Source organism: Etheostoma cragini, chromosome 10, assembly GCF_013103735.1.
Source record: "Etheostoma cragini isolate CJK2018 chromosome 10, CSU_Ecrag_1.0, whole genome shotgun sequence".
Lineage (NCBI taxonomy): Eukaryota > Metazoa > Chordata > Actinopteri > Perciformes > Percidae > Etheostoma > Etheostoma cragini.
Genome location: NC_048416.1, coordinates 13,703,041 through 13,715,887, shown reverse-complemented (window position 1 = coordinate 13,715,887; position 12,847 = coordinate 13,703,041). Strand labels below are relative to the sequence as shown.

General features: G+C 40.1%; 3 protein-coding genes across 5 annotated transcripts in view; all 3 read right to left on the bottom strand.

Annotated features, from left to right (window-relative positions):
• ccnjl (cyclin J-like) overlaps window positions 1-419 on the bottom strand; it is a 34,857-nt gene extending 34,438 nt beyond the window's left edge. For both annotated transcript variants that reach the window (XM_034883189.1, XM_034883190.1), the window contains exon 1: window positions 60-419. The gene's annotated coding sequence lies outside the window, so the exon portion shown is untranslated. The remainder of the gene's footprint in view (window positions 1-59) is intronic.
• Window positions 420-1,118: 699 nt separating this feature from the next.
• Window positions 1,119-4,408, bottom strand: c1qtnf2 (C1q and TNF related 2). The gene is made up of 3 exons (XM_034883191.1): window positions 4,119-4,408; window positions 3,198-3,452; window positions 1,119-2,324 (listed from the first exon to the last, which is right to left on the bottom strand). Exons 1-3 carry the CDS (start codon window positions 4,138-4,140, stop codon window positions 1,684-1,686), a joined length of 918 nt encoding a protein of 305 aa, XP_034739082.1. The 5' UTR covers window positions 4,141-4,408; the 3' UTR covers window positions 1,119-1,683.
• Window positions 4,409-5,710: 1,302 nt separating this feature from the next.
• On the bottom strand, window positions 5,711-11,930 carry slu7 (SLU7 homolog, splicing factor). 2 transcript variants are annotated; one of them, XM_034883186.1, is made up of 15 exons: window positions 11,770-11,930; window positions 11,346-11,520; window positions 10,752-10,905; window positions 10,581-10,661; window positions 10,293-10,457; window positions 9,560-9,625; window positions 9,337-9,468; window positions 9,037-9,134; window positions 8,881-8,948; window positions 7,492-7,631; window positions 6,930-7,091; window positions 6,741-6,842; window positions 6,560-6,637; window positions 6,315-6,440; window positions 5,711-6,215 (listed from the first exon to the last, which is right to left on the bottom strand). In XM_034883186.1, exons 2-15 carry the CDS (start codon window positions 11,510-11,512, stop codon window positions 6,036-6,038), a joined length of 1,719 nt encoding a protein of 572 aa, XP_034739077.1. In that variant the 5' UTR covers window positions 11,513-11,520; window positions 11,770-11,930; the 3' UTR covers window positions 5,711-6,035. The 2 variants fall into 2 exon arrangements, with proteins under 2 accessions (XP_034739077.1, XP_034739078.1); XM_034883187.1 differs by having other exon boundaries at window positions 10,581-10,658.
• Window positions 11,931-12,847: the final 917 nt, after the last annotated feature.

The window sequence follows — 12,847 nt, the reverse complement described above, 5'->3', positions numbered from 1 at the left end:
CGACAAACTGGTCAACTTTTCATCTCGGTGGTTATTAGCTAGCTACATGTGCCACTCACCGCTCCGACGGGAATGCCCCCCAGACCCCTTTGTCTCAGCCCGACATCCTGAACTCCTCTTCGGCTCAACTTTGAGAAAGACCTCTTTTTTTTCGGCAAAAAACGTAACGTCCAAATCCGCTGGCAATTTCATCAAACAGCTCACATCGCCTAATCCCGGCAACAGGCGTTTCGTTGAGCCGTATTCACCCAACTGTTTATACTTTTCCGAGAGGTTTTGCTCCGTCGTTTCTCTCCCGGTAGCTCCGCTGTAACAAAGTAACGTCCTCGGGTTGCACCAGCTGCTGCTGTTGCAGTGCGAGGCTCGTGCGCTCGACGTGAAGGGCCGTCCTCCAACCTGGGAGTTGTAGTCCTTTAAAGGTCAGTGTCAAAAACTACAAACACTCGCACATGTTCAGAAAACGTTTCATTATATTTTTGTAGCCTAGGCCTACTATGTGTTAATTATTTGTATCTTTTATCTCTATTTCATTATTTATTCTGTATGTTATTATTGATTGTATAACTTTGGTATTCAGCTTAACATAATTATAACACACTTTTCAGTAGAACCAAGCTTCTGTAGCAAAAGTTTGATTGCTTGTTTTTGACCGTTAGTCAAAAATGCCCTTTTCTCATAGTACCCAGTTCACATTTTGGACAGGCTATGAGGTAATTCCGTACAATGCTAACCAAAGACATAAAGGTTACAACAATGAGTAGTAGAATTAAAGTTTTAAATTATTTTGCGAATGATACTAATATCAATCCCAAAAAAGTGAGTCTGATTCTTCTTCAAATTACTTTTTATCCATGTTCTACAATGCTTCTATGTCCATCATTAATAATCATTGAGATGCAATATTTGATCCGTCTAATGAGATGTTTTTAGTCCACTCCTATATGTGTTTAGTTTATTCTTACCTCACTTGGATGTTTGATTTAAACTGTGCAGAATGAAGTGTATGCATTTGGCATAGGAAGCTCTTTTCACATTCACGTGTTGAATGGTGCATGACTTTGTGGCATTGCAACTAGTTTGGAAGCTAATTGTGATTCAATGTACAACATACACAAGTGTGATGTGGAAAGAATAAAAATTAAGAAATAAATTGATTGCAGAACTTATTAGCCACTTGTCAAGGCAAATGTTAAATGCATCACTGTATGTTAAAAATGTAGTAATTACAGGATCAAGTATAGGGCATCACATGGCAAACATACACATGTTGTGTGCACAGTGATAAACTTTGGCCCATTGCAAAATCAAAATAACAAGATATTAATTTATCTGCCAAGTATGAGTATATGTTGTCTGTGTGTATTTAAAAACGTTCAGTCAAAGATCAATCTAAACTAAGTGCAAACGAGTGCAAATCATTCTTATTGGAGAAATTAAAAAAAAAAAAGACTGTCAGTATCATAGCACCATGAAGGATACTGCAGCTAAAACACAACATAGACCACAACACAACCCTCCCCCCACCATGGTTGACTTTTCTTTCCTAGTGTGCCCCCTGGTGTCAGAACCAGTTAAACAACATAAAGTTACTAAAGACCACCTGGAGCAATCTTTTCAAATGTTCTTAACATTTTGATATCAGAATTTGTTAAATTATTAAAATAAAATAAAGATATATCAGGATTAACTGTCATCTTTAGCATTAGCTTTTCTATCAGCCTCAGTGAGATATTCCTGGTCAGCATAGATAAGAAAGCCAGTGAAGGTGCTGTCTGTCCAGAAAGGGTCAAAGAAGAGTCCATTCTGCTCCGAGTAGAAGATCTGAAGCCACACCTGGTCTGACCGCTGCAGGTGGAGAACAGTAGAACCAGATGCTACATCATGGTTCCCTGTGTTTGCATCAAATGTCTTAATCTTGTACTGTCCGTTGTGGACCAGCCCAATGGCCAGGTGCTTATTTGCCAGAGTGATATCATATGTGAAATAATAGACCCCAGGGACCTCACAAACAAACTTCCCACTGCTGGCGTTGTAGTGATTCCCCTCATTCAGCAGAATCCGGCTGAAGCGGATGGGCAATCCCTCTTTAGGGTAGCTCTTTGTCACCGCCACAGAGAAGGCTGATCGGGCCGCACTGCCACAGTTACACCCTCCTTGTTCTCCTGGCTGGCCCACATCACCCAGCTCACCCTTTTGTCCTCGTTTTCCAGCTACCCCCGGTGCTCCTCGTGGGCCCTTCAGTCCTCTAGGTCCAGCCTTGCCGATGACACCTTCACGCCCTTTCACACCTGGCTTGCCTGGGTTCCCTGTCCTCCCTGGATCACCTGGAAATGATGACAGTATGCTTGTAATTTAACAGGCATAATAAGTCATTGTAATTTTACATGCACAATAAGCACAACTTTTAAAAACAAAAGCTCAGAAGAGCCTAGATGAGCTCCCTAATCCAACTTTATACACCACAGTTTATAATTTGCCCTAACGGAATTTATTGCCCCTGATATAGATCATTAACATGCATTTACCTTTGTTTTGGTGACAGTGGCTATACTTCCTTAATTTGAGGGTACAAAATACCCCACTGTTGTATTTAAAAAATAAAAATATTTGATGTATTCCCAGACAGCATATGGAAAATGAGAGTAAAGGCTATGACCATTTAGTGTTATTATTATTGATATTATTATTACTATTTTTTGATGTCATATGGGCTAGGAATTAAAGAATATATGTCATTTTTGTTTGTCAAAAAGTCATTCACATCCAAAGAAATGTAGAGTATGTTGTCCTACATTGTAATGTCACTTATGTTAGGGATCAACAGTGAAGTCCAATTCCTGTGAGATGTCCTTTTAACAAATGGTTCCCAAACTCTAATAACAGAAATCCGAATAGACTTAATAGATATTGATTTTGGATTTAGGAGAGGAGATTTTGGTTTATAGAGCTAAATGAAAATGTTTGTATGTATATTTAACAGCTGGTGTCTCTGACAGCCCAAACAGAAGTAATGTATCTCTGTAGCAGACTTCTAAAACATGTCATCAGTTCAAAGCACTTCTCAATTAACTAGGAAAAGTTGAAAAGTATCAAGTTGATGAGACCATGTTAGGAGGTCTGTGGGCCCAGGGTCTCCACTTGCCCAAACAGAACATCTGGGTTTGCGTTACAGTAGAAGAGAGTCAGTCAATAACTACCTCCATCTCCCTTTTCTCCCTTCTCTCCATCCTTCCCATCTGGGCTATCCTTCCCTGGCGGCCCCATGGGGCCCATGGCCCCTGGTGATCCAGGGGCTCCGGGGTTCCCGTCAGGCCCTGCTGGGCCTGGCAGACTGCAGACCAGCTGGGAGGAGTGGATGGTGATGTTGCGACCTTTCTTGGGCAAGGAATTTGTTTGGGAGAAGACAAGTGACACCCAGCACAGCATGACACACATCTGGAGCATGATGGTCACTGTGGAGCCATGAGAAGACAAAGGGAAGTAATTGTTTACAACTACAAATATGTTTTAGTTTTGTAAAATAGTCACAATAAGACGATTCAAATTGCAATAGCTGAGTCTGTAGACAGGTGGCTTGGGAACCAGAGGGTCGCTGGTCAAGTCCCCATATGGACCAAAGTATGGTGGTACAACTGGTAGCTGGAGAGGTGGCAGATCATCTCCTGGGCACTGCAAAGGTGCTCTTGAGCAAGGTACCAATCCCCTTAACTGCTCGGGGTGCCTTTCTATGGGTAGCCTCCCCCACTCTGACATCTCTCCATTAGGTACAGGTACTGAACATGTGTGTTTAGTTCAGGCCTGTGTGTTATGTGTATAATAACAACAAAGTTTAAACTGTAATTTCCTTGTGTGGGATTAACAAAGTATACATTATTTTTATTGTTATTAACAAAAACAGAAATCTGCCAAAAAGTGTGTAGTGGTTGCACTTCCATGCATACTATCTACAGCTTGAATCTGATGAAAAAATCTAAATGGTGTAGCCAGTTTAATGGTGTGACTCAGTTCTCAATGAGACATGCTGTATGGTAATTAAATCAGAAGCAAAGAATGCATACTACAGCATGTTATTGCAAAGGGAGTGTATAAGATGTGTCAAAAACAGAGAAAGAACTCACCAGTTGAGAAATTATGACCCATGCTCAGCTCTATCCAAGTTCTTTTTCTGCACGAGTGCACAAACTTTCCTTCACAATTTTCCAACAATCAGGTGAGGTAGCATTCTTCAAGAGAAGAGCTGCAGACAAATGTGCGGCCCAGTGAATCATAGTCCATGATATCCACCCTGTTTTGCAAGTAGGGCCTACACAGCCAACAAATACTTTCACTGTGAAGTCATTACATTCAAGTCAGTGCAGCAGTAGAGCACAGCTGAAGTGGTGACGCATCACTCGCTCACAAACTCAAACTGTGGGAAAAAAAGGATGTTACATAACGGACGTGATATAAAAAAACAAAGCCATGTAGGTTTTGTTATATATAAACATAATACAGTTATAACATTTTTGCATTTTTTACAACACTTGCTGAAACAATTTTAAAGTTCCAAGTCAAACAGAACAAGGCGGTCTGTAGTATATAAAAAAAATGACCTATGAATATGACCAGTTGTGTTTGTGTTTATGGCTATGATGCAAAGCCAAAATACCAATAAAAAGGTTCCAGCTGCTTTGTGAGGCAGTGCCTTGTCTAAAGAAATCTAATGTATTCACTCTTATATCTGTAACCATGTGCACAGAAATTACATAACTGGGTGTTGTTGGGTGCAGGTTTCTATTAAACATTCTTAGTCATAACAAAAAAGTAGATGTGATCACACAAAAATCCGCTCCTATTAGACCTGCACACACTTGACTGTATCAGGAAAGGGAAGTTTGGGGTCCCCTGCTGGAGCTGCAGCCCCCGCGATCCGATACCGGATAAGCGGTCGAAGATGGAAGGATGGATGGACACTTGACTGTAGACTTGTTTAGCTTTATAGCTTTTTTCAATTGTGTGACAGTGGGAAAAAATATAAAATAGTAAAAGGAAGTGCTCTCCAAAACATCGTATGAGACCATAGACTGAATATATATTAATGATCTACTATGTATAAGACATCATTTGTAGATTTGCATCCAATGTAATTTATGTAAAAAACACAGAATGCATTAGTTGATCCACTGCAGCTAACAAGCTCTACTCCTTACAAGTCATAGCAAGAGAATCTGTACGGAAATTAGGGCTGGGCAATATATAAATATTGTCACATTATGATATGCGACTAGATTTTTGGAAATTGTTACATAGTAAATGGGTTAAATGTTGCTGCACTACAGTAAAGTGATTTCATTTTTGTGTTACCAAACTGTTCAAGCTCTAATATTTTTACCTTTACCCACTTAGTCTTTACATCTACATTACTGAAGATTATTTATCTTAGATCTCATTGTTAAGCTATTTTGTGAAAGCACCAGTTGTCAACCCTAAAATATGCCACAATGTCGACATTAAGGTATTAGGACAACAATATTGCGAACTTATTTTCTCCATATCGCCCAGCCCTAACGAAAATTATTCAATTTCTTGTTTCAGTTGCTCTGTCATATAATTATACTTCCTTTTATTTCATTGACCATTTAAGAGATGAGCAATTTCATATGTCTAAGTAAACATTGACAATAAAGTTAATGCAATGTGAATATGATATTAAAAAAATGGAACGTTTTACACAAGATAAAGTATTCTGGCAAATATATATTTATTATAAAAAGGATGCATTAATCCCAATCAAAACAGTTACGTTCCTTAAACGACAGAGACCGAAGCAGGCTCTAAAATCTAAGAAATTTGTTATTTCTTACTTTTCTATCAACCTGTGGCATCAAAAACAAAAAAAGTATTAAAAAATAAAATTAACAAAACACTGTACACAGTTTCAGTCACATTGGTAACCAAACAAGCCTCACGCTGAACGTTTAACAAGGGGCAAGTTGAAACATGTTTTTTCCCCACCGAGCAGCAGCTCTGGTAAAGGTCTGAGGAGAGTCAGCAGGTCACTGTCCTAAGAAGGGAGCCATGGGGTCATCCTCCCGGCAGCGTTTCATGCGGAAGGCCTCAAGCTCTTCCTCAGTGGGCGCCTTCACTTCCTGCAAGCTGTTGTACGGCCTCTTTCTCTCGTCCACCTGCATTATTGTCTCGATGTGCTTCACCCACTTGTCCTCTGCTTCTAGTGCCTGGGGGGGGGGGGGGGGGGGGGGGGACGACGACACATCAGCCAATCAGATAAACACAGAACCACTGTTGGCAATCTAAAAACACGACAAAATAACTACCTTCTTTAGCTTCTCTTTCTTCTTCTTCTCTTCATCTTCTGAATCGCTGCCGTCAGAGCCGTGCTTCTTGTTCTTCTTGCTCTTCTTTTTCTTCTTCTTCTCTTTCATCATTTTATCTCGATGCATCTAGGGGTTAAAAACATTGACATATGAACATGCTATTAGACCTACATTTACTCTGACAACAGAAACATCCATATGGTCATTACCGGGGACTGCTATGATTTAAAGATTGAATCGCTTACTTCCAGCAGGGACTTGGGCTCCTCTTCCTCCGGTGGCTCCATCAGTCCCTCTTCGAATGGAACACAGTCTGTGTAGTTCTTTAGGTTACAAAGAGAACAAAAACAGAATGTAACTTACAAAAATGATAGTTACAGAAACACATGTGTGTAAACAGAGCCTTTGAACACTACATCTACTTACTATTCCAATTCCAGTCTCTCCGGTGCAATAACTCTGTTTGACCATGGAGTGACAACACTTGTATCCCCAGAAGCCATCCTTCCAGAAAGAGCCCCAAATACACTAGGGACAGGAGAACTTGTTTTAGAACACAAACACACATAACAGAATTTAGCAAGATGTTTTTCCAGTGTTTCCTGCCATCCTCACAGTGTGGTTGTTGATGAGCACATCCTCCTCATACTTGGAGCGAGCCACGGCCTTCTCGAGCCCCTTCAGCACAGCACCATGTCGAGAGTACTCCACGTAGTCCTCCGTCTGGGCCAATAGCAGCTCCCGTGGCGGGGCATCCAAGTGCTCTTCACCACCATACTAATTGTCACACACAAAAGCAAAAGATATTTTTGTATCTCCATTTAACAATCATTGCAAAATGTCATCAACTAATCAAATAATGGCAAATGCAATGAACTGTGTCCCACTGTTATAGTGTCAATATATAATACAGTGCTAACAAAAATAATGTAACATTTTAATTAAGAATTTTATTTTAAATCAAAATTTGCTTAGCATTGTACATTTTGGCAACAGTGTGGAAAACAATAAGGAATGTATTTCTCAAGTAAATATGCATCACCTCAACAGTTAAGACCTACTATAATAAGAAGAATTCTTTAGACATTTTGTGAGCTTAACTTCTGAGAAGCTTATTTAAGACTTTAAGAATCAGCAGCTGGATCCGCTGCTGCTAAAAAAAAAAAAAAAACAGTACCTTCTCTAGAATGCTGTCCCTCTGTTTCTCCTTGAAGTCCTCCTTCTTGACCTTAAAGGAGCGGTGGAGCAGCTCCAGCTTGGTGGGGTCAGCCTGCAGATGGACCTCGGAGCCTCTCTCATAGGCCTCCCAGGCAAACACTGTCACAAGATTAAGCGTTGACAATTTCTTCTTCTTCTTCTTCTTCTTATAAATTATTTACGAGACACAGTGCAAATACATTCTACATACTTGCTTGAGAGGGTTGTGATTTGGATTTGTGAAAGCAAAGAATGTATCAGATTGACAATTTATAGCCAAACTGATCAATCCAGCCTTTTCCCATAACTTTTACAGTTATGCAAACAATATAGGTACTTTGATAGGGACATTGTCTATTTAGCTATGTCTGCTAGCTAAGGCAAGGTAACTTCTGGCTGCTACTGATTAAAAGTAATTACAGGGTTTAAAGGTCCCATGAAGTGGTGCTTTATGGATGCTTTTATATACACAGGCCTTAGTGGTCCCGTAATACCATATCTGAAGTCTCTTTCCCAAAATTCAGCCTTGGTGCAGAATCACAGCCAATAGAGCCAGTCCCACAATGAGGGGAGGGGGGGGGGGGCTTGACCAACTGCCAATAAGCTTGTTTGAAAGCCATGATATCTCTCTCTCTCTCTCATGGGTGGGCCAAATTCTCTAGACGGGCCAAAGCAGAGAAAGGGGAGGTAACCTCGCTCCTTAAGCAAGATTCCAGATCCGCCCATCTGAGCTTTCACTTTCTCAAAGGCAGAACAGGATACCCAGGGCTCGGTTTGCACCTATCGCCATTTCTAGCCACTGGGGGACCAAATGCAGGTTGGGGGAACGCATATTAATGAAAAACCTCCAAGTGAAATTTTCATGCCATGGGATCTTTAACCTTAAACAACTTAAAACCTGAAGATATCCCTATGGCGCTGTAGCCTTTAAATTAAATGTTGCTGTTATGTAAGTTATGACATGTCAAGGGTGACACTACTTTTATTTAGTGTTCGTATCTGCTTTTCTGTGCAATATTTCCTTTCTTGAACTCAAATCTTTTTTGATGGCCATGTGACTAAAACACACAACTGCAGGCTCTTGTCTATCTTGACAGCATAAACACTTGAAGCTGCTGTGTAAATGCCATATAGTTTGAAAACACATTTTTATTCAAGCACAGGGGATTAATGCTACCAACAGGACTTTTAAATCACTGACGTGCTAAAAAATCCCAGAGATGAACTCTGCTGTCTCTGCAGTAGTAAAAATAAACTTAGAGAAACTCAAAGTCCTATACCTCTGATTTTGCTAAGTCAGGAAATTCCCAAAACGGAGCATGGGGTGGCGACGGGCTGAAAAGAGATGGAAAATATCTTGGTGACTTACACTGTGTTTGAGCCATGGTGACGGTGGCCCCACTATAGCGAGCAAAGTTGTCTCCAGCATACCCAACCCTGTAAGACAAAAACAGTTTAAGAGTTATTTCAGTGTCAGGCAATGACATTCTTTGAGCCATCAGGAAACTCATTTACAATGACTTACTCGTCAGGGTTCATGCCAGTGTTGGAGTACGGGTTCTCCCTCATTGCTCGAGTCTTTGGATCATAATATGCTGAATTTGGATCCAAATTCCTCAAGTACTGGGAGAAACAGACATGAGAAGTTCAGATAAATGAGACTCTCAGAGTTAAATAAAAATGACCACACCTCTTACAGATATCATAAGCTTTAACAGTGGACATTAGAGGCCACCAAACATGGTTCAAGTCATCTCAGACAGGTAAGACGGACATCGTAGCTGCAAATATGCAATTGGCTTGCATTTCCAAAAGTGTCCCTTACTTTAGCGGTGTCTTCTCTGATACGCAGATTTCTAACAGTGATTCGTCTCTTGGAGTCAAAGTTCTGACCAGGCATATCAATGTCGTCTGCATATTTATCCTCATCCTCATCCTCACTGTCGTGCTCCCGCTCCTGCAGGAAAAAATGATTTGAGGAATTGAAAGGTTAGTATTGTAGACAAAAGCCTTTTATCTCTTAAATTAACAAAACAATGCACACTTACAGCGTGGTCCAGTTTTCCAGAGGCCAACTCATCCTGAAGCTTGTGGGCCTTCAGTGTCCTTTTGGCCTGAGGAGGAAGAAATCAATCAATTTATTTATTTACTTGTCAGAGAAAATCATAGAAAATACAATTGATGTGAAATGTAATCTGTCAGCTCTATTAAATTACGCATTAAAAACAGTAATAACAACAACAGTAATAATACTATTATAAAAGTCTGCTTCATGTGCTTAACATGTTATTTTTCTTAACAAACCAGACCAACTGAACACTCCAGACTAGGCCTGCACGATTCAAGGAAAAATATGAATCACAATTTTTTTTAAATCTTAGAATGGAGATCAATTCTCTGCCATGATTTTTTTCCCTCACAAAGTGTAATGTTTATTGCACACATGAACCCTGACAAGACTAAACAAATTGGCAGAACTAAACAGATTTCTTTTTATAGCACACTGAGCATCACCACAAGCTTTAGAAGCTTCAATAATGAGAAGGGAGAGCACTTCAAAACCTATTTTATAAAGTCTATGTTTAAAACTCTCAGAAGAAAGTAGTAACGTTTGATGTAGTCGGCTTGTAAAATTAAATGATAATCATATTAATAAAAAATAAATCAGAGTTATTTAAAAATTAAATACGAAACGGGTTGAATCGAGATTTTATAACAAGTAATCGTGCAGGCCTACTCCAGAGTTAAATAAAGCTTAAATAATCTCCCTGGACTGCTTACCAGATCTACTTTGGCGTACTCTTCCACGATGCGCTGATGATCCTCAGGGTCATACCCGTTCCAGCGATCTCGCTTCCCATCGTAGTCCAAGTCGAGCTGTAACTGGCTGTGTTCATCTGGAGCTATGCTGGTGCCTGTGAACTTGGCCCCAACTTTTCTGGGTCGCTGTTAAGACAAAAGCAAAAGGTCCGGTTTACATTATTTATGACAGATATAGCATTGTTTTAATGTACAGAATATTAAATGTGTGAAATTTCTACTGAATATGAAAAATTGCTTGCATATTACCTCCAAGCAGTCTTTCTTCTTGTGTGTCATGGCGCCACAGTTTTCACAAGCTCCCTTACGAAATTTGGTGGCGACAGCATTCTGTGTGGAGATTTGTTTTGTTTTTTAGCTTTTAACTTTCAAGTTCATTTGTAACGGATACATGACAGTTACTCATGGATATACCCTCACCTCTTGCACGCCTCTCTTGTACCACTCTCCAATGTTTGAGTATTGTGCCTCATTTTCATCTTGTGGCCTCTGATGCTTTAGTGTGGGCCTTTTGGATGGGTCGATGTACCAAGGCACCGATGAAATATACTGTGGGATGTGAGGGTTTATGTCCCTGGAAAAGAAAAGAAGCAGCAAAAGCGGGCCAAATTAATATATCAACACTAGCTTTATTGAAAGGGCATGGTTGTTTAATGCCTTCTGTAGCTTTAGAGACACTTTGTCTTGTCTTAAAAATAATAACCTGAATGTTATTAGGATTACGTAATTCCCCACTGGGGATCAATAAACAGTATAAATTATTATTAAATTATCTGTTATCTGGCATTTGGTTGGCATGTTTAAGCTTATGTCCGAAGTCTGTTTTTCTTGTATTTTTTGAATTGCCGTTTGATCTTTGCTGTATTTTAGGCCTACATGGCTGTATTGTATTTTATTCCTTTGATTGTGTAGCTCTGTGTGAATGGTGTCTGAGAAGGTTTTTGTGCTTGGTTGTTTTTGGGGCATTTCCTCAGATTCTCTGAAGACCCACTCTCTGCGCAGACATCCACTTACTTCCCCTCCTCGTCCACCTCAGCTGGAGCGTTTCCCAGCTTCCTCTGCTCCTCCAGCTCCTTCTTCTTCCTCCAGTCCTCCCTGGTCATCTTCTTGGGCTCATCCAGGCCCACGATGCCCTCCGAGCTGACGCCGACGCCGACGACGTCAGTCGCTTGCTCGGTCATGGCTGAACCTGCAAAAAGGAATATACCTTATAATAAGCATTTCCTACAACCGTGTAACACAACAACGCGTTTAGTAGAAACATATCTGTTCTTAATATGCTCCTCCATAGCTCTCCCATCAGTGTTTCAAATTATAATCCTTTATAACAGAAGCTCTTTCGTTAGCAAGCTAACCTAGCAGTTTACAAGCTGAGTAACTTGGAAGTGAAAGAAGTATATTATATCTTATGAAAAGATGAAAAGCAATGACTTGTTACCTTGGTAATATCCAATAAATAAACACAGCGGTTGATATTTCACAAGTTTTCTATGTCTTGCTCTGTGTTTGAGGTTGTCCCTGTTTTGACTAACACACGGCAGTCACCATTTTACGTCAACTACAGCTACGTCACATCCTTTCTCCTTCTTCTTCTTCTTCTTCTTCTTCTTCTTCTTCTTCTTATTCCTGTGATTTTGTATGGTGGTTGGCAACCAGGCGCATTACCACCCCCCATCACTCTTCCGCCACCTATTGGACTGGAGTGTGAAACAGTCTCTGGTGGAAAAACAGCAGATAAGCAGGAAATGAAGCAATACTCAACAGCACAAATACATTCTATTTTATTACATTTTTTTTTCTATCGTGGTGTTGAAATCATCAATGTAACATCACTTTCGGTCGGAAAGAGCAGCATCTAGTGAACACAGCTGCTTGCCATGATTCACCACCTCAACGGCTAGTTGTTTATATGATCGTGTAATCTAGTCAGTACTTTTTCTTTTCGTGTGGTACATGGCAGATGTTATCATACTTGTTCACAACTCCTCTGAAATGTAAATGATGTGCTATTCATACCATTAAATTGGGGACAAAAGCACACATTGACCTGATGGATTACCAGTACAAGTGGGGAACTTCCTGTGTGTCTTCTAGTTTGTGCTAATTTGTTGAAAGTTAGTTTGGAAATATGCAATATCAAAGCACAATATCAACTGATATAAGGCCCCTAAGGCAGGTCCTTTTATTTGTTTTACGACCTCATAACTGACATGTTCTGCTTTTTTGGTGCAAATCCCCCTGAATGTGTTAAATTAAATTCTCCCACAGCAAATGTGAGGTCAGGTTGTATTCTAGCACAGAAAACTGAACACATTGCACAGAAAGAAGCAGGGTCACTGGGGGCCCAGCTGCTCATTTTGCCATGGGGTCCTCCAATAGAGATTAAATATAAAATACATAGGTCTTTAAAAAGAAAAGCTTACTTTATTATTTCCCCCCTCTCCTTCATAATGATGAACCATAATTTGTGATCGGCAGAAGATATATTGTAGTTTGGCACCTAACTTAGTTACGTA

Coding starts and splice junctions, on each gene's coding strand:
- c1qtnf2 (XM_034883191.1), bottom strand. CDS start 4,140: ATGGGTCATAATTTCTCAACTG. Junction 3,453..4,118: donor GGGTCATAATTTCTCAACTG/GTGAGTTCTTTC, acceptor ATGGCTCCACAG/TGACCATCATGCTCCAGATG. Junction 2,325..3,197: donor GGGAGAAAAGGGAGATGGAG/GTAGTTATTGAC, acceptor CATCATTTCCAG/GTGATCCAGGGAGGACAGGG.
- slu7 (XM_034883186.1), bottom strand. CDS start 11,512: ATGACCGAGCAAGCGACTGACGTCGTCGGCGTCGGCGTCAGCTCGGAG. Junction 6,638..6,740: donor GAGAGACTGGAATTGGAATA/GTAAGTAGATGT, acceptor TGTAACCTAAAG/AACTACACAGACTGTGTTCC. Junction 6,216..6,314: donor AGAAAGAGAAGCTAAAGAAG/GTAGTTATTTTG, acceptor CCCCCCCCCCAG/GCACTAGAAGCAGAGGACAA.